The sequence below is a fragment of the Anoplophora glabripennis genome, unplaced genomic scaffold, assembly GCF_000390285.2.
Source record: "Anoplophora glabripennis isolate ALB-LARVAE unplaced genomic scaffold, Agla_2.0 scaffold27, whole genome shotgun sequence".
In the NCBI taxonomy this organism is placed as follows: Eukaryota; Metazoa; Arthropoda; class Insecta; order Coleoptera; family Cerambycidae; genus Anoplophora; species Anoplophora glabripennis.
Genome location: NW_019416292.1, coordinates 764623 through 785725, shown reverse-complemented (window position 1 = coordinate 785725; position 21103 = coordinate 764623). Strand labels below are relative to the sequence as shown.

Sequence of the window (21103 nt, the reverse complement as noted above, 5' to 3'; positions counted from 1 at the left end):
GAATAAAAATTAATATACATGTTATATTTCAGTAAAATCATCAAAAATACAGAGGTCTAATGTGCAGCTAGGGGATCCATAAGTCTCTGTATGTATTTTTAGGGGGGTGGTGGTGGTATCCCTGAGAAGGGAGGACTGTTTCTTCTGGGCTGAATGTATGGAGGCGGATCTAAGAAAAAAAAACAAATATGAAATTTAAATGAAGCAAAACATACATTTTTAAAAATATTCCATTAGTGTTTAATATATTTTTTTGAAATATGACAAATAATAAGTTCAGCGATGTTCATCTTTTATCTTTTTTTTTAAATAATAAACAATAATAAATGATAGGTAGGTAGATAAATGAAAATATTGATAACATGGTGTTTTAATCTTCTTATAAAGATAATTATTATTAAAAACAAAAATCTTAATGAAAAGTTTTTTGGTGCAACACAATTAGATTCAGACATTCAATTATTTTTAGAAAAAATCGAAAAAAATGAAATAGAACAATATATATTTAATAAGAACATTTTTTTTTAAATCAACTGTATATGGTTTTTAAGGAATTTAACAGCAAAAAGCCCGGGATGACGGGCGAATAGCCTATTTCTACGCGGTCTATGGGCCTACAGCGATGACGTACGTAAAGAGCGATAGTCCCGCTGGACCCAGGCCCATCCGACGTCACTGTTCCTGCAATGATAATGGTGCGCGTTTCGAATCAAATGCGACTGCATCCGACTTTTATAGACTGTTTCTAACGCATTAGGAATGAAGCTGTTTCTCATCAGCTAATGATTTAAAATGCGTTTTAAAATCGTAAATTTGCATTTTATTTAATGTGACTTGTATAAATTGTTTCCGGAATGCGAGAAATTTTTTTATCAGCGAATTTATGCATTTTGTTCCTTGTGCATTAGAAACGGTTTTTGATCGTCAGACTCAAATTAGGGGTTGTCACTTGTCAGACAAATTTTATCTATTATTCGCAGAAGATGGAAATATAGTATTCAAAAAGTCATCTATTTGAAATAAAAGTTGACGTTAAAAAATTATTTTGGATGACACAACGTTCTGAAAGAATATTTAAAAACCATACATATCATAAGTATTAACTATCAATTATCAATCAACTATCAACGAAATATAAATTGGAGTGTAGAGAAAATATTTTTTAACGCAGAGATACGAAATAGAAATTTTATAATTAAGCCTAAACTAGTAACACTTTATGCAAATTATTATTACCATCTAACCATATAGCCCAGCCATTATAGACATGAAAGAGCCTGTTTCGGGAAAAAAATGCTATTAGAAGTTTCTCTGTGGAATATTGTTCGGAAACCTGTTATAAATAAAATATCAAAAAATCAACTCGAGGCTAGTTGGGAAACTTTGTTTTAACAGTGGTCAAAGTTATGGAAAAGTGGTTTTTTGACTCACGTAAAAAAGCTATTATTCATAGCGAAAAAAAGTTTATACAAAAAAGGTAGGTATTAAATAAGCCTATAAAATGAAAAAAGTCCGATTAAATTCCGATAATTTGTTTATGCACAAGAGCTCAAAAATGGTCGAAAATTGCCGTTTTTTTCAATTGCTAATAATTAATGCAATTTTCATCGCAGACACTTGTAATTCAGGATTTTTGAGGCTTTTTACACCCTTAATAAGTGGTAAAAATTTCAGCTCGAAAGCTTCATTGGTTTGGCGTTGGCGGAATTTGTTATCTAAGAAGATGCTATTTTCAATTCATTTTTCCCAAGCTCACAGGCGTTGTAGGGTTTTGATCATTAGTTGTTTTTGTACCTAAATAGTTGTATTGACATAGGCATTTACTGAGAATTTAGTTTTTCAAATTTAATTTGTTTAAAATTGATTGAAAAAATGTTAATATTTATTAAATTGTTAAGATAGGTAATTATTATAAAATAAAATAGTAACCTCTTTACTTTAGTTTTCTTCGAATTTAAAAAAAAATCGTTGTTGTAAGTTGATTAGAAGCTGAGATAATTTTTTTTATTTATTTAATCGCAGTGACCTTAATTATTAATATTAAGAGCCGAAATTTGGAGAGAGTATACATTAAGAGCTATATTTTCATGTCCTACATTAACATTAAGGTGAATTCAACTATTTAATTTCGAAAAAGAAGATAGCGGCGATGCGTTCTATTACTTGGTCTAGCGAACGAGTGGGGAAGGCGAGGCTTAGCATGCGCGCTTAACGATGTAATAAATATTAACATTTTTTCAGTCATTTTTAAACAAATTAAATTTGAAAAATTAAATTATCAGTAAATGCATATGTCAATACAACTATTTAGGTACAAAAACAACTAATGATCGAAACCCTACAACGCCTGTGAGCTTGGGAAAAATGAATTGAAAATAGCATCTTCTTAGATAACAAATTCCGCCAACGCCAAGCTAATGAAGTTTTTGGGCTGAAATTTTTACCACTTATTAAGGGTGCAAAAAGCTTAAAAAAATCCTGAATTACAAGTGTCTGCGATGAAAATTACATTAATTATTAGCAATTGAAAAAAGCGGACAATTTCGACCATTTTTGAGCTCTTGCGCATAAACAAATTAACGGAATTTAATCGGACTTGTCTCATTTTAAAGGTTTATTTAATACCTACCTTTTTTGTATAAACCTCTTTTCGCTATGAATAGTTTTTTTACGCGAGTTAAAAAACCACTTTTTCATAACTTTGACCATTGTTTAAATAAAGTTTCCCAACTAGTATCGAGTTGATTTTTTGATATTTTGTTTATAACACGTTTCTGAAAAATATTCCGCAGAAAAACTTCTAATAGTATTTTTTTCCCGAAAAAAAGCTATAATGATTGGCCTAATAAATCAAACACCAGTCGCCACAATTATTTTTTAACAGCCATTCGACTGCGTTGTATCACCACAATGGCGATAAATCGTCATATGTGGCAACTCTGGACGCAATCGCATTTGATTCGAAACAATGAATTTTGAACATATGTATGTACGTATCGTATCGGAATGCGCATGCTTCTGACTTCTGACTGTTGAAAAATGTTTTGGATTGCTTTGGAAACAAAGCTACTTAATTTTTATATACACTAATTTTTAGAGGCCTTTTCACGATCTGCCACTATAAAAACAAACCATATACAAATTGTTGTTAAGTCAAAGATTTTATATAAAAGAACCTGTATAGTCAAATTTTAAATATATGACAAAATTAGTGGTAGAAATCATTTATGAATTTTTGCGTTACTTAAAAAGTTAAAAACTAGTCTGACGTCATTGAACAAGAACTACAAGAAGCTAGTACCGATCCTATTGCACAATTTTGAAAAAAATATGTCAAAATTGTCCATCAAACCCTGCTGCCCTGTTTTCTGTTTTTTAAACAAATGTGACACTAGTGACAGCAGTCTATCAATTAAGAGTATTTGTGATAGTTACTATTCATTTCCTGATTGTAATGGATTCAACAAAATTTAAGTGGTGTTTTGTTCCACATTCCATATAATATAGCCAATTGCATTATCTCCATAAGACTCCCGAACTGCACTATAAATTTCCATAAATAAATAGGTATTTTCCCACTAAACATTTTTCAGTTTCTGACATGTTTCAGAAACGTTTCCATTTTTCTTCAAACGTTTCATAAAAAATCCATGCAACGTTCTGGTAACGTTCTAGAAGCCCATGATGTCCTCCCCAAAATACGTTTCCAATGAAACGTTTCAAAAAATTGGTTTCAGTAACATTCTTTTTATGTTTCATTTATGCCCTCGATATTTTTGTTTTACGTTTCAGTATATTTTCAGAAATGTTTGAGTAACATAATAATTTTATTACCATATTGTTCTCATAATGCTCTCAACTTTAGATCATTTTCATTTCAAAAGCGTTTTTGAAATAGTATAAATAGTGTGAGTATTTTTTTAAATATCTCTAATACTCTTTTGTGATATTTTTATTTGTATTGTGAATGACTTAATTCGAAATAAAAAGTTATTGTATATTAAAAAAAAATAAATATGCATTTCTAGTTTGGGGATGCGGCAACTTTTACCAAGAATTTCTTTCTTTCTGAGAAGCCACTGAAAAAAGTTTCTAATATGGATTACGAATTTTGCCATTCATCGTACAAATAAAAATGTCACAAAACAACATCGGAAGCATTTAAAAAAGCTACACATTTAATATTGTTCAAATACGCCTCTGAAATGNATCATCATCCTCATTCCACAAAAATATCAAAAAATATAGAGCCATGTCACAATTTCTGTTTTGTAGCCATTGACATAAATGACCAAATTCCATTCTCTTACGATAACGATTATGTCGAATATTCGCATATCTTGCAACATCAGAATCTACATACTTTTCACGTTTTTTAAATTTGCCACTTAAAAATATTCCAAAGAAAGCATTGATATATTCCTTCAGTTTTATTTGAAGCAAATACATATATTATATAGTGTGATAACACCAATTCCCACAACACTTGATTACTGGAAGCAATAAAGGATGACAAATTATGGTTACTGGTTAGAAGTTAGAACCCATATGTCAAAGTCGTCAAAGTACATATGACAAGATGCACCACTGAGAAGTGAATAGTGAATATATACATTTTCGCGATCTGTTCAGGTTAGACAAGGTTAGAAATAAGATTAAAAGAGATAGAAACAGTAACTACAAGTCAGACGTAGTCACCAATATTCACTCGCGAAAAAAAGCCTATTGTTGTTAAGTCAAAGATTTTTTATGAAATCTAACCCGTATAGTCAAATTTTAAATATATGACAAAATTAGTGGTAGAAATCATTTATGAATTTTTGCGTTACTTAAAAACTAGTGTGACGTCATTGAACAAGAACTACAAGAAGCTAGTAGCGATCCTATTGCATAATTTTGAAAAAAATATGTCAAAATTGTCTATCAAACCCTGCTGCCCTGTTTCCTGTTTTTTAAACAAAAGTGACACTAGTGACAGCAGTCTATCAATTAAGAGTATTTGTGATAGTTATTATTAATTTCCTGATTGTAATGGATTCAACTAAATTTAAGTTGTGTTTTTTCCACATTCCATTTAATACAGCCAATTGCATTATCTCCATAAGACTCCCGAACTGCACCATAAATTTCCATAAATAAATAGGTATTTTATATAAATAAATACAATAAAATCATTAATTAAATACCTATGTTGTTCCTTACCTGACTGCTTTTATACCTCTGATTTCGCAAATATTAAAACGCTCGTCTCTTTTTAAAAATTCAATTCACGATCATAAAAATATCAATTTTCGGTAGTTATTATTTCTGAATAATAATTTTACTTTTAATAAAGTAATTTGAAGATTAAGGAAAATAACTCAAGACTTGAAAATATTTTATACGACAGTGTCATTGACAGACTGACACTACTGACAGTCTCCTTCCAATTTTTTTTCCTTACGCAATCATTTACACATAATTTCACTACAAGGTGCCCCTTATGACGTCACAACCGCTTTGAAATGTTATAAAAAAAATCAGTTTTAAATAATTATTTTAAAACTGTTCTGACGCATTTCTCAATCTCTAACTGTGTATACAAACTAGTTAGTATGTGTAGAATTATATTATCTACTTTTTGAAATTTAGTCAACAACTCTATTGTGAACAATTAAAAAGCTGGTTCTATATTATAAGCTCTAACTTGAATGATTAAGTACAATGGCTTTCGTGGTGCAAAGCATTGCGCGTCGTCCTTTCACACCGAAGGTAGCGGTTTCGATCCCTGATTATAGGTACGACTTTTTTTCAGCTTATATTTATTTCAAATAACATTAATATTATGATAAACCCAGAATGCAGACAAAATTCGATATAATTCTCAAGTTTAGATATTTAAATTTTAAACACCGCCGAGGTTGTAACGACGATGCACTGTTGCCAAGTAGGATATTCAACGGAATTCAAGTTTCGTACTGAGAATTGATTGAGAGGTTAGGCATCCGTATTCCTACTATGCAAACAATAATTAAAATTAAATACAATTAAAATGAATAATTATTGTAATTCAGTTTCAGTTAAACTCGCCTTCTGAGCATAGCACCGGATCTCATACTTATCGGGCATTTATTATGTTACACGGACGATGACATTTGAGGCAAAACATGAAATTCTTTATTATATGATCGTATATATTGATGTATTAATATGAAAAAATTAATGTATGATGTGTTAGATAATTAATTAAAAGTGAATATACGTTTACAAAAAAAAAAGTACAAAAAGATGACCGATATTGACGCATACGCATTAAAAAAGTATTGATGAAAAGGCCTATATGTTAGGAATTCCAAGCTAAAAAATATGAAGGTTCAATAATTTTGCAAAAATGAAATATATATTAACTTATTTTATATCAGTTAGCTTAGACACTTTTTAAATTTTCATAATGATGCCAAATATTGCTTCAAAAATAAAATTTTCCTGCATTATCCTCTATTCCGTTATACGATTGTTGATAAATTGTAATAGACTTGATATGAATAACATTAGAATTCTGGATGTAGAAAAGATATAACCTACTACCTCTTTATACAAATTTCTATTTGATTTTAAAAATTTATCGACTTTTGGCGTGCTATAGACAAGTTTGAGAGGTCCTACCTTTAATCCCGACGCCACTGGTTAGTTCTGATCAAATTTTATGTGAGAGAATTCTTACTAGCAGAATTAGCCCTTAAGTACCTGTCCACATAGACACACTTGGATTATTGATGGAATCTTAAAATAACGCAAATAATAATAATGTAAAATCTACCTGATGAATAAGGAGGAGCCCATGGCCCACTTGGGGGGTATCCTGATCCCCAATTTGGCGGTACCCATTGCGGAGGCCCCCCAGCTGGAGCGTAGTGGGGCTGCCATTCGGGATGAGGAGGATAACCGGGAGACCACTCTTGAGGCGGACGGTTCCAAGGCCCATCTGGCGGCGGCGGCGGTGGATAATCTTGCATCCATGGATTATCTGGGGGTTGTATTGGTGGCGGCAAGGGTGGCGGCATAGGTGTAGGTTGTATCAGCGGCTGAATTGGTGGTTGCATTGGTGGAACTGGCATCCAGCACATTTCTGACGTCGGGGCTGATGGATAATTTGGATCTGGTGGTCGCGGGTAATCCATAATTCACAAAATAACGCCCTTTGAATATGTGGACTTGAGTTTTGTTTGTCGGATTGTAATTGTGGGGTGATAATAAATGGCAGATAAAACTTTGGTCGTTACTGGGTTCTCAGTAGTTAATCTAATCTTATCTTTATGATTAGTATGTTTCTATCACGCAGAAATTAAAAATAGACAAGCAGATGAGCTAAATCAAATATTTTGTTATTTGTCATGCAAGTGTCAGATTGTGTACGTGCCATAAATTTTAAGGGGGGTATTTCCTGAATGTGTAATCACGGGTTGGATTTCGGGAAAGGTTGAATGGCAAAAACCGCATCTCTATATCTCGATTCGTTTAAGAGATACAGATACCTACACTTTCTAATTTGGGTCGTTATCTGCGATGTTCTACAATATTCTACGATAAAGATTAATGGGGAAAAGTCATATATAATATTGTTCGTAAACGATAAGTTTTCTATATACAGGGTGTTAAAATTGAAACAAAAATAACATTTTCTTTAATATCTTTCGACTATTTCGAGCTAATTTCGTGAAATTTCGTACACGGGGGGTTGTTTAGGATGAGAAATTCGAATTTATCCACGATTTCGTTGTATCTTCTAGAGGGCGCCACAAGCCACCAATAGGACGCATTTAAATTTGTAAATGCATAAAAAATTCGTTTAAAAGTAATTTTCAACAATGATAAACGAAATTAGGAGCAATCGTTTATTATAAAGAAATATGGGTGCCTTTGAAGAAAACAGTGCAATTACAAGTTTAAATTTTGTTTATTTAACAATTTTACTACAAACAGAATTGACGGAGTAAAAAATACTGTCTAAAAACAGTCTAATGGATCTAACACAATCTAAACAATGTACTTTTAAACAATTTTTTTTATACATTTACAAAAATAGATGCCTCTTTGTTGAAAACTGTTGGCTTTAGAAATATTAGTAGACATTTTTTAAGCCGAAAAGTTGGGGGAAAATATTTTTCCAGCCCAAAGCGAAATAGACCGTGGCACAAAAAAATTTTGGCAGTTTAAATGCGTCCTAATGGTTGCTTGTGGCGCCCTCTAGAAGATATAACGAAATCGTCTATAAATTCGAATTTCTCATCCCAAAAAACCTCGGATATGAAATTTCACGAAATTAGCTCGGAGTAGTCGAAAAATATTAATGAAAATTATTTTTTTTCAACTTCAATACCCTGTATCTCGAAGCATTTATAAGCAACATTGTATATGACTTTTCTCCAATAATTTTCTTCGTAAAATCTAGTGGCAAAGTTTGTCCTAAATGGTATACTTGATATTTACACAGACATTTTTTTCTTGAATTAATTTCTTATGTAAATATAATGCATCATCGTTTAAAGGTAATTTTACGCAGGATTCTTTGTAAAAAACTGAAAAAATCCTTATCGCAAAAATCAAATATTTCCATAAACAAAACACTTATAGAACAACATAAAGAAACACCCTATATTTCTTACACTAATTTGTCCCCTCTTGTATAAATAAAATGTTTATCTTTTGTTATAAGTTGTGTACTAGGCGGTAAATTAAAAGTATTGTATTAACAACTTCATAAACAAAGACTATACTTAAAAAAATACCTATGTAGAGTCTAGAGGTATGTTTGTGTTCAGATAAGTAAACATTAAATAAATATTTTGGTTAAGATAATGTTTCCTTCTAGAGAAGTCAGTTGCTCTAATTTCTGTTTGGCTTTAAATCATTAAGTAGATTATTTTTTAAAACGAGTATATTTTTGCGAGATAAAGATAAATAAAATACCTCGTATATTATAGGTACTTATTGTCTCACGATCAGACAGTGACATTGAGGTAATCGACGGAACCTGTACAAAATAGGTTAAAAATATCTGATTAAGAACTGGATAATCTTGTCTGCATTGCCAAAGTGACAACCTGAATAGCCTGTGTTGTTCATAAATCTAGGCCAATCGCAAACTTGTTATCCAAGGGGGCAAAACAACTGTTGTAATCTGTCTTTGTTTTTGGAAATACCTACAATAAATATTTCGTAATATACAGGGTGTTTTCTTAATAAGTTTATGTCATAACTGGAGCAGTCGGATTATTTTAAATTTAAATCCTTAATGGATAGAGCTTAGTCGGACTGGCCAGGTTCGTTAACTTGCGATCGTGAGGGACCCAATATACCAAGCGGCTCATCTTGGGTTCTAGAAAATTTCCGGAAAAAATGAAAAATTAGGGAGAACTGAACATTTGTTACGTTGTAGAATACAAAGGGTTTTGTAGCTAATGTATACAGGGTGTTCCTTAATGATATGCTACATGGAAAGTTAATGATAGTTTGCTTTATAAACGCTGGTCCAAAAATGTTCCGTTGCGAAAATACAGGGTGATAAAATTTAAACGAAGAAGAAGAAACAGAAATTAAAAAGAAGGAAATTAATTGATATTTTCGAAACAGCTTGAGATATTTTAGTGATAGTTTTTCAATAGATACAAACATAATTTTTAGCTCGAACATTGGCGTGCGTACGAGCCCTGACTTTAATATTTTTAAAGAGAAAAGTGGTACGCCAATGTTTTTTTTGCCCTCTTGAGTTTTTGTCCTACGATGTGACCGCGGCTCTGTTGAGGTCTCACCAGAGTATAAAGCTACAAGTAGTAGAACCCATAGACATGAGCATGACAATCCAAAAACCCCATATCATTTCTGTTATGTTTGTGGTAAATACGTATTCGGATGTAAAATTTTCTGCTGTTTCGGAATCCGGGGTCAAAAATATCATATCATCAAATTTTAGGGATTTGACCTTTATTTGACCTTGATTCTGACACTTCAAGGTCAAGAGAACCTCAGATTCAGATTTAGCGACTCCGAAAACATATATATATAATTTTTTCCAGATTTTTTAATAGTCATTCCGCAATTTGACCTTCAGATGCCCTTGACCCTGACGTGATGGGGTTAAACGGACCCCGGATTCGGATTCAGCAACCCCAAAAACATAAAGTGCACCTCCTCAGATATCGGAGAAAATAATTTCATTTTTTTTTTGTGGGGCTGTGTTATGCTTTGATGTTCAATTGTTTTAAGTAAATATATACTGTTGTTATATAAATCATCCGTCCCTGTATGGCTGGCTTTTTAGCTACTTTAGATTTTAGATAACACAAAAAGTATTTACCTTTGTATTGGTTATTCCTAAAAATATATACCTACCTAGGGTTCAAAGGAATACATACATTTTTTCACTACAAACAAAACTTTCTTGTGAATAAACCCACGAAAAAGTTCATCAATAAATTCATGTATTGTCGAATAAATTGTCGGCACGAAACAGCTAAAGATATTCCACATTTCTTTTCGAAGTGTACGAATTTATGGGGATCCCAATCGATTATCTTCGCACAGGTACAGACTATTTTGCTGAAATAAAAATAATCTGATGGTGTAGCAATCCATCAAGTCCTAATCAAATACGATTATGCCATTCATACCGAAGTGTTTTATAATCAGGTCTATTAGCATGGGCTGTGATTATACCATAACGTGTCGATTATGAAAAATATGTGGGCCCGTGTCTGAAACGAGCACAAGAGACGTGGAGGAGCCGGAGCCGCCCTAACCGAGACCTTCATTGACAATGAAAGTGGATCACACCTGAGGCTCCTTTACGCAATTTGGCAACTATAAAATTCGCCCAATTGTACGGCAATGCATCAGTTTCTCACAAACTAAAGATCAACATACTACAATGGCTTTCAAAGTAAGTACTGCACATTAAAATTACTCAATCATTTTTTCTTGTTAAAGAAATATGGCTACATAGCCTTAATTAACATTACTGGAAACTGCAAAGTATCTAAAATATTGTCAATTTATATTGCAGAATAGTTTATACAAATAGTTCTAATAATTGAAAAATAATTTGTATGCCATCATTTGTAACTTCATATATTTTTTAATATAAGTACTTTCTTATTAACTCTTGGATTTTGAATTTTACTTATTTAGTTAATTTCAGAGATAAATAATGTCATACGGCATTGTCTTTAGTTTTACAATTAGTTAAAATACTCTTTTTTTTTCAGTTCGTCGTACTCGCAGCTGTTCTCGCCTACGCCAACGCTGGCATCATCGGCGCCCCAGCTGTCGCAACGTATTCTGCAGCTCCAGCCGTGAGCACCTCGTACTTCCAACAAGCTTCAGCCCCAGTCGCTTTGGCCCATGCCGCCCCTGTAGTCTCCACTTACGCAGCTGCTCCAGTCGCAGTTCACGCCCCAGCTATCGGCGCTTCCCACCAAAGCGTAGAACGCTCACTAGGAGGCGCCCAGTCTGTATCTCACTACTCCAAAGCCGTGGACAGTGCCTTTTCCAGCGTGAGGAAATTCGACACCCGTATCACCAACGATGGTCTTAGGTACGCTGCCCCTCTTGCTGTAGCCCATGCTGCCCCTGTGGTAACTAAGGCTGTTGCCCCAGTATTTACCCAATACGCTGCCCCAGCTGTGGCTCACGCTCCAGTGGTGTCAACTTACGCTGCTCATGGCCCAGTTGTATCAACCTATGCTGCTCACTCTCCAGTGGTCTCAACCTACGCAGCCCACTCTCCAGTGGTCTCAACCTACGCAGCCCACTCTCCAGTGGTCTCAACCTACGCAGCCCACTCTCCAGTGGTCTCAACCTATGCTGCTCATGCTGCCCCAGTTGTGTCTGCCTACTCTGCCGCCCCTGTAGTATCCAAGACCGCTGTCGCTTATTCCCCAGCTGCCGTTGTGTCTCATGCTTCCTTCACCGGACTTGGAGCTTCCTACGCCTGGTAAAGGCAGAAATGACTGCCTTGTATATAGTCTGATATTATTTATTGGTTGACAATAAACTATAAGTTCATGAAACATGATTTTTTTCTTTTGACAATACACTCCCAATGTTGAATCAGAGCTGAACTCTTAACAGCAGATCACAGTCTTGGGAAGTACAGAAAAATCTTTGATCACTTTAGTATGGACTTCACGAATATAAAAATAAATCTGTGATTCTCAAAACTGGATACAAACATGTGTGTTATTGCATTTAAAAGAAAGTTTTCGCCTTGCCTTTATTAAAACAATAATCTTTTACGAAGTTAATGATAACAAATAATATTTTTGAAATTATTAGATTCTAGGGTTATTGATAGTAAAGTTAAATACTACTTAAAAATTTAAAAAAAGCTTAAACTGACTTTATGATCAGTTTTGTATGCCATTATTGAATTGGCAGCACAAATGTGGGTCATACAGTTGAACTTGCACTTCTATTCGTATGTCAAGATGCTGCGGTCATTCACCAAACATTGATGAAACAAATGTCAAATATTTGCAGGATAACTGATCAAAGTCTACAATACCAAATTGTATCATACACATGATATGTAAACTGAACAAGCTCGAATTTCGTGGTATTCCTACCGTTCTTACACAAAAATTCAAAACCGGAGTGAAATATTAGGCGTCCCGCAAGGGTCGTCGAGGGGTGCTCTGCCAATAATATCCGGCTTTTCTACTAATAAACCAGGGCGGATCTGTTTTGAGCTGGATGTGGGAGGGGGCAAGTAAATTTTTTCTGGATTATCTTCAGTACAACTCACATAATAAAAGTGTAGATTCCTAGATCTGGGCGAGGTCCGGAACATTTTCAAAATTGCAAAAATGTTTAAAAAATTTAAAAAAATACCTATTTTATATGAGTTTTTTACTTATATCTTGGAACCTATGCATTTTGAAAGAATATTGAAGAGGAAAAAAGTTTTAGAATTGAATTTTGCACAATATACTGTCAGTTAAAAATGTTTAAATTTATTACCGATGTTGCAAAATAGCAATAATTGATAAAAAAAAGGGAAAATAATCAAGTTTTTTGGATAATTTTTAAAAAATATTTTAATTGCTCCGAGGGCATTATAATTTTGGTAAAAAAAACTTTAGAGTATAATAAAACAACACATCATATTTAATTAAAATCGGTTAAATAGTACTTCAAAATTATAATTTTTGAAAAAAACTAAATTACAAATTGATAAATGTAATCTAATTATTTAAAAATAAAAAAAGAGTGTTAACTTTAAAAATTTACTGTGGCCGCACTAATCAACCGATTTCAATTTTTCAAAAACCATTTGAAACGTTGAGCGGTCTTTTCTAGTATGTAAAAAATTTTTTAAGTATCTAGATACTTTATTTGAAGCTGTGCAAAATTTTGAAAATTCGAAAAATTTTCTTTAAAAAATTATTTTGCGAAAACTACAGAACCGATTTTAATGCAATTTAGTGTGTTGTTTTATTATACTCTAAAGTTTTTTTTACCGAAATTAGAATGCCCTCGGAGCAATTAAAATATTTAAAAAAGATTATCAAAAAAACTTGATTATTTTGCCTTTTTTTCATCAATTATTGCTATTTTGCAACATCGGTAATAAATTTAAACATTTTTAACTTATAGCATACTATGCAAAATTCAATTCTAAAACTTTTTTCCTCTTAAATATTCTTCCAAAATGCAATGCATAAGTTCCAAGATATAAGTAAAAAACTAACACAAAAACATTTTTGCATTTTACTAATGTTTCTAAATAAATATATTTTATACATAAATGTTTCTTTTCTGTTTTTTTTTGTATAAAATCATTGGTACAACTCCAACTTAGACACAGCGCTTGAGGCATTATAAATAAGGACTAGATAAATATTAATAGCATAGCATACAGTAACATAATTTATCGGAATGACTAATCTATTTTCTGAAGAATTATATTCATTTAATACTTTTTTTTGGGGGGATGCAACGTTAAATAAAATGTTCTTAGAGACCTACAATTAATAATACCCTACTGCAACTATTTATAGCAATAAAGAGGTAAGATTTACGTTGTAACTTAAAGTAGCTTTCGCTTTCACGTAGCAGGTATTGAAATTTCAGTCATGTTAAAGCTATTTACAGTTTCATCTTTACTGCTTGTTATATTCAAGTGTTGTCAGTCTTGATCGATTTTATAGTATCACCTTTCCTTCTTTAAGTCTCAAGAATAACAAGTTTTGTTTAGTAAATTCTTAATATATGAGCGTAAGTTTGGAAACATAATTACGAAATTGTGTTAAGATAATAAAAAAGAATTCGTCGGACTTTATACTATATCTGCAGAAAAAAATATAATGTAATTATTGAGATGCAACAAAATATGTGCTTTTCTAACTCCCATTTTAAAATGTATAAATTTGTATTAAGACCTCCTAAATATAAGGTATTTAAAAAACTAATATGATCATATTCTAGGATTTATCTTAATTCTAACTCATTTAGAAGCAAAGATTATTAGAAATGCAAAAAATTATTATCGCCCTGTAACTTTAAAATAAATGAAGGTATTAAATTTCTGATTTGACAGCTGATTGTCTTGAAAATAGGCTAGGAAAATAAAGGCTCGAAAATATCTCCAATAGCTCTTATCTATCTCTAATAGTTTCCGATTTCCATCCAAAACTGTAATCAATGATATTATATTGTTATTAAAATCTGTTAAACAACTATTATTTACTGCATAATATGGTAATTCTTGTGATATAATAAGCGGTTTAGAGATATTACCTTAATGATATTAACGTGTATTTCAAATATTCTAGATAATTTACAAGTTCTCGGACTTTGAATAGGCATGTCGTGTCCAAATTTGTAAAGAATTATACCGACTAAATCAAACCGTGGCGGCTGCTCTATCTTTTACACTAACTGGTTTAAAAAGGATTTACAGTAGATGCCGCAACCTAGACCTTCGAGCAGGAGAGGGAAAGTGGACTTCTGGTAGCAGCACACCACTATAAAAATCCACCAAAATCACACAACACCATCAGTTTCTTGAAACCCAAAGAAGCCAGCACAACCATGTTCTCCAAAGTAAGATATTTTTATTAATATAGCCAATAAATATTTTAACATGAAAAACTACCCTGTTCAGGATGTTGTCATAACTTGTTAATCGTGTTAACAATTATCTCATGATTGTGCAATTTTTTTACATTTACATTTTTAATAAAAAAATTAAATTATTGTAGGTATAATATTTACAGAACAGGAACAATTTTTAAGAGCAGTTGTACAGAAAAATTTACATTTGTAATATTTAAATTCGTAGCTTTAGTAAAAATTGCCTTTCTGCCTTCTTCAATATGAAAATTACTAATTGCTCTTTTTTTAACTATCTCTTTTCTTTTAGATCATTGTCCTCACCGCTGCCTTGGCTTACGCCAACGCTGGCCTCCTGGGTGCCCCTGCCGTAGCATCATATTCTGCCGGTCCAGTGGTCAGCAGCTACGCAGCTGCAGCTCCAGTTGTATCAGCCTACTCTTCACCACTGGTCTCTGGCTACTCTGCACCAGTCCTCTCCAAGTCCATTGTGAACACCTACACCAGCCACGGCTCCCCCGTGATCTCATACGGCTCCCCCTTGATCTCCTCATACGGAGCCCCCGCGATCTCCTCATACGGAGCCCCCCCTATCTCCTCATACGGAGCCCCCGCTATCTCCTCATACGGAGCTGCCCCAGTGATCTCCAGCTACTCCTCTCCAGTGGTAACCAAGTCAATCGCACCAGTAGCTTCCCCCTTGATTTCTAGCTACTCTGCTCCTTTAGTGTCTTCGTACTCGTCTCCTATTGTGTCATCATACTCCGCCCCAGTGGTAGCTAAGTCTTTGGCTGCTCCAGTAGTGTCTACTTACGCCGCTCACGCACCAGTCGTTGCAGGATATTCCTCCAACTTGTACTCCAAGTCCATCGTGAATGCCTACAGCAGCCACCCAGCTCCACTTGTTTCCTCTTATGCTGCACCTGTTATTGCCAAGTCTGTAGCCCCAGTTTGGTAAATGTTGGCTTCTTTGTCCTGTATATAATTGTTTAATTTATTTATTTCAATAAATAAAACTTTTAAACTGTAAAAACTAGTTTTTCTCTACTGACCAAAACGCCAAAACCTAAAATTTAAAAAATATAATCTTTTACTAACAAATTATTGAACAATTTCCGGTCGAACCGATTGCCACGTCGGGTTCTTCGCAACTTTTGGCGTTTCGGGAGACAAACCACTCTCTTTACAAGAGATCGCTTTTTTCTCCAGAAAAAGACTTTGAAATTCTCAGTCTGCACCTGCTTGGAAATTTTTCAACTATTAACTACCACGAAAGCTTGCGATACTTGATGTATTATAATATGTTGATTGTTTTGGTTTTCGTACTATTTGGCCATCTAGGTCTTTTTCTTTGTATAATATACAGTTACTTTGACATTTATTATATCTTAATAAAATCTTGGCCAATTGGCAGCTAAATGGCGATTTGACATTTGATTAATTTGACAAATATTTTGGCGTTTAGATTTTAATTAAATTATGTTATTATAAAAGAAGATAATTGACAAAACTTGTATTACATTATTTGTAATAAGCTTATCACACATACAAAATAGATAAACTTTCTAAAAAGGTACGTATATAAAATCACTAAGTCCAAAATGAATTTTGAGGTAAAGGCATCAATCAAAATGCTATGTAGTTCAATCAGTAGGTAGAAGAGCTTACAAAAAATAGCAGCTGGAAACAAAAAATATGGTGATATAGGAAAAAAATTTCTAAGATAGTGTTTTTTCCTGTGGTGCATAAACGGCGAATAAAAGTTAAAAAACGGTTTTTCGCAAATAATAAAAAACTCCAATTGAAAAAAGTTAAATGATAAAGTTGTAGCTATTAAAAAAAACCTATCAATTCGTATATTAAATATTGCTTTTCGAGATATATCGAAATGACCGTAAAAAGTAATCGTTTTTTTTTGTTTTTGCTGTATCTCTTGCAAATTAAGGTTATGAAACTTGTTACTTGCTGTAAATGTATCTCTCTGCAAGCAAAAAAGTGCCTTGTTCTTAAATTACAAAATATTAAAATTTTTCGAGTTATATCGAAGGTCATCTGGAAAATCAGCCCTTCTTGCTCGAAGAATAGTCGTAGAGAAACGAATCAGGGCTCAATTTTTTCCTTAGTAGTTGTGCTTTCATGGTAAAAAAGAGTGAGTGATAATGATTTTATTCATTTCAAGTGTCCAAAAATGACTGAAAAAAGTAAACATTTTTTGGTCGTGTTTTTTTAAATATCTTTTTCGACTTTCATTTATCGATAATGTCTGTTACAAAAATCGATTGCTGGCATTTTTACGCGAATTTAACAAAAAAAAAAACGTTCTACGACCTTCTGGATTGTTAACATTTCAATAATTATTTAATAATTGTTTATGAAATAAAGTAAGTAAGTTTTATGGTAATTATACATTTTTATTATAAAAGTACTACAAAATATTTATTTAATTATCGTGCAGAAATTACATGGTACCTATAAAAATATTCGTCGATTGCATTTTTTAATTTCACATTTTTTGTAATGTACAAGTGTTTGTTTACATTGTGATGCATCCCAATGTGAAAATTTTGAAACTCCAAACATCCAATTAGACCACGATTCTTTTGACGCGTTTGAATCACTCATTAATGAAACAAATTATGTGGAAAATGAAGTTGATTGCGTGGAAAATATAGGAAACGAAACCATGGCAGAAGAAGAAAGTGAATCACAATCGAGTGAATTGAAGAGAAGAAGAATTGAAACGTAATAGTGATATACATAAGCTGTGAAAATAAAAAATGTAATCGACGAATATTTTTATACCACGTAACTAGACAAATTCTGTTTGGACTTATACAATAAACTATTATCATGGTAAATAAATTGTTTCGAATATCCTAAGGTAAGGTCAAAACCTAGGCTGAGGTTGTTATGTTAATCCACGATGTAAAACTACTGATAAAAACGACGGATTCCCATTAAAATCGCAAGTAGGTCATTTAAACTTTAAAAATTCTTAATTAGACATATCTATAACTTTTTACTGAATTATTGACGGTGTTTCCGATTATATATTACGGTAATTATCTCTATATAGGAATGTAGTCCTCAAATTGGCGCAATCATAAATACATAAAATATATTGCACCTACTTGATTAATTTGTGAACTTTGCAACACTTTTACTGCTGAAATATATAATTATTAATGTCATGTTTTCAAAAAGTTGTTGGAATAAAGTTATAGTGTATTTTTCTTTAATGTTCACATACTAAAAAAAATTGAAGTATTTCTGCAGCCCTTTTTCAATGTCTAAGTGATGTTTTTTAAATAAATTTAAATTTAAAATAAGTGATAAATATGTTTTTTGATAGCAAATTTGGGTTAAATGCGCAAATCTCAACCTTGCATTAAATTGTATTTAAGTAAAACCAATGCCAAAAGCAAAAGGATTTGTACAGGGTTATTCATATAACATTTTACCCTCCTTAACTTTTTTATTTTTTGACTTAGACAAAAATAGTTAAAATAAAAGTTGTAGGGAATATTTCTGAGTTTAATGAGTTTATGAAAATAGAAATTATACAGGCCGTTCCAAAGAAACGCACCAAACTTATGTTTTTTTTTTTTAAATGGAACACCCTGTATATTATTCGATTTTCTTGCTTAAGCACACATTACGAAAATCGAATAATATACAGGGTGTTCCTTTAAAAAAACATAAGTTTGATGCGTATCTTTGGAACGCCCTGTACAATTTCTATATTCATAAACTCATTAAACTCACAGAAATATTCCCTACAACATTTATCTCAACTATTCTTGTCTAACTTAAAAAATAAAAAAGTTACGGGGGGTAAAATGTTATATGAATAACCCTGTACATATACTATGAGTATGAATAGAAAAAGAAGTACATATTGTGCGTCTACGTGTGGACTTGAAATAAGAGAAAACTTTTTTCATTTAAAAAATGTCATTCTTGTTAAAAAAATCTGATCGCGTTTATAGGAATAAAATAAAATTTTGAGATAAAATATACAATGTTGTTCTCTAGACGTTTCTAAAAAGTGTTCTCTACAGGGTGTCTCCATATCGTCAACCACCGGATAAACAATTTATTAATGGAAATTTTATACTTATTTTCGAAAATCCTTATGTTTTGTTAATAAATTATTGTGTAACGTTTCTTTCTATTTCTGAAAACTTGAGTAAGCTTTTTTAATGAAGGTAAATTGACTTTTTCGTAAAACATTCGTTAGGAAAAGTTGTTCAGAATCAAAATTATTCGTATCTTTCGAATTTGAAAATAAAATATAAAAACCAATAATTAATGTAAACATCTTTATTTTATACTAAATAAATACACAATGAACGTCATGACGACATTTACCAGATGGACTTAGAGATGACGGGTGCAGAGTATGAGGAGATGACTGGGGCGGCAGCAGCATAGCCGGAGACGACCGATGGAGCAAAGGATTTGGTCACAAGAGGCGCAGAGTAAGAAGACACTACTGGAGTGGCAAAAGGTTTGGCTACGAGCGGCGCGGAGTAGGAGGACACCACAGGGGCACCGTATGAAGAGACCACTGGAGATGAGATCAATGGGGCTGTGTAAGAAGACACGACTGGAGCGGATACCACTGGAGCAATGGATTTGGTAACCAGCGGGGCGGAGTATGAGGAAACCAGAGGGGCGGAATATGAGGAAACCAGGGGGGCAGCAGCGATGGGTGCTGAGTAAGATGCAATGGCGGGGCTGCTCAGGATTCCAGCATTAGCCCAAGCCAAGGCGGTGGCGAGGATGACGAACTGAAAGATAAGAAAATTTAAAAATAATGTACAATTATTATAATCTTAAATTAGGTAGGAGAGGATAACATTAATTGTGTAATAACATTGTTAGGGTGTTTATAGACATTTTTGTCTTATTTATTTAGACAATTATTCTTAGAATCACACTTGGTCAACCTTTCAATCATTGGTCTACATATTAAGAACAAAAAAGATTTTTTCAAGACTCAAAATGAATGAATTGATATAGTGAGTGGTACAAATGTCTAGCTAAATAAATGTTATTTTACGAAAACTCTGTTTACTTGAAGTTTAATTGTTGCAAACATATTTTAATGCATTTAAATGCAAATCCAATTCGTTCGTTAGAAAGTCAATTTGGTGCTTCAATTCGTTGCATTTAATAAAACAACTACAAAAATATACCCTCAAAGTTTACATTTTCCACAAAAATTACGTTTTTTTTAGAGAAGTATCAACATATCCTTTTTATAAATTCTAGATCTGCACCTCACTTCATCTAAACAGTAATATAAAATTATGGTTTCTTAGTGAAGACTGATACAGACTTCGAGCTTTGCTCGATTTTTATAGCCAACAGTGGAGTCCTAAACAGTGGCGGGCGCTTTCGCTGCAGAGGGTTGAGGTCATGGTAGTACATCGTTTTGGGAATCAAGGAAAAAGCATCGAATTTGTATCAACGTGCATAACTAATGTTTAATTGCTGTGACAAATGGACTAGGTACATACGAGTACATATTAGGCATTCTTTCCTAAGAAGAGGTTAAGTAAATGAACTGACGAAATTGTCGAGTGCGTTTTGTCAGTATAAGAGTCGTATAATTGCAAAATTTTTATGATGGCCAGAAGCAGATCTCTTGGCGTTTGTCATGTATTACGATAAAAATAGCACATTTTGAGCAATAGTGCATAAGTAACCTTAAACGACTTTTAAATTAAGTATATTAAGTATTCATCAAGCTAGAAAAAATATGTGTCTGTTACATATTTTTTCTTGAAGTGTTAAATAGTTGCAATATCTTAGATCAATTATATTCAATCGTATTTCAAGGTATATGAAATGCAGAATTTCTATTAACAGTCCCTATTTAATAAAGTGAATTTTATTACAAAATATGTACAAAGTTAATAAATTAATAAAGATGGCGAAGTTAAAATCTTATTTGTTTTAAAAATATTTTTATAACTCCCAGTTACTGCTATTTTATTTATTGGTT

At 32.6% G+C, this 21103-nt stretch overlaps 3 protein-coding genes across 3 annotated transcripts; 1 reads left to right on the top strand and 2 right to left on the bottom strand.

Annotated features, from left to right (window-relative positions):
• Positions 1-8: 8 nt before the first annotated feature.
• Positions 9-7243, bottom strand: LOC108910367 (leucine-rich repeat extensin-like protein 3). Its single transcript, XM_018714951.1, has 2 exons — positions 6800-7243; positions 9-169 (listed from the first exon to the last, which is right to left on the bottom strand). Exons 1-2 carry the CDS (start codon positions 7158-7160, stop codon positions 99-101), a joined length of 432 nt encoding a protein of 143 aa, XP_018570467.1. The 5' UTR covers positions 7161-7243; the 3' UTR covers positions 9-98.
• Positions 7244-10906: 3663 nt separating this feature from the next.
• LOC108909799 (endochitinase A-like) lies at positions 10907-16062 on the top strand. The gene is made up of 5 exons (XM_023453939.1): positions 10907-10918; positions 11244-11971; positions 14037-14046; positions 14956-15081; positions 15401-16062. Exons 1-5 carry the CDS (start codon positions 10907-10909, stop codon positions 16046-16048), a joined length of 1524 nt encoding a protein of 507 aa, XP_023309707.1. The 3' UTR covers positions 16049-16062.
• A 3395-nt stretch (positions 16063-19457) lies between these two features.
• Positions 19458-20194, bottom strand: LOC108909789 (cuticle protein LPCP-23-like). Its single transcript, XM_018714218.1, has 2 exons — positions 20171-20194; positions 19458-19883 (listed from the first exon to the last, which is right to left on the bottom strand). The coding sequence occupies exons 1-2, from the start codon at positions 20192-20194 to the stop codon at positions 19458-19460; spliced, it is 450 nt and encodes a 149-aa protein (XP_018569734.1).
• Positions 20195-21103: the final 909 nt, after the last annotated feature.

Excerpts from the sequence above, each read along its gene's own strand:
- LOC108910367 (XM_018714951.1), bottom strand. The coding sequence starts at position 7,160 with ATGGATTACCCGCGACCACCAGATCCAAATTATCCATCAGCCCCGACG. Across the intron at positions 170-6,799 it reads GGCTCCTCCTTATTCATCAG|ATCCGCCTCCATACATTCAG; the intron begins GTAGATTTTACA and ends TTTTTTTCTTAG.
- LOC108909789 (XM_018714218.1), bottom strand. The coding sequence starts at position 20,194 with ATGTTTGCAACAATTAAACTTCAA. Across the intron at positions 19,884-20,170 it reads TTGCAACAATTAAACTTCAA|TTCGTCATCCTCGCCACCGC; the intron begins GTAAACAGAGTT and ends CTTATCTTTCAG.
- LOC108909799 (XM_023453939.1), top strand. Across the intron at positions 15,082-15,400 it reads GCACAACCATGTTCTCCAAA|ATCATTGTCCTCACCGCTGC; the intron begins GTAAGATATTTT and ends CTTTTCTTTTAG.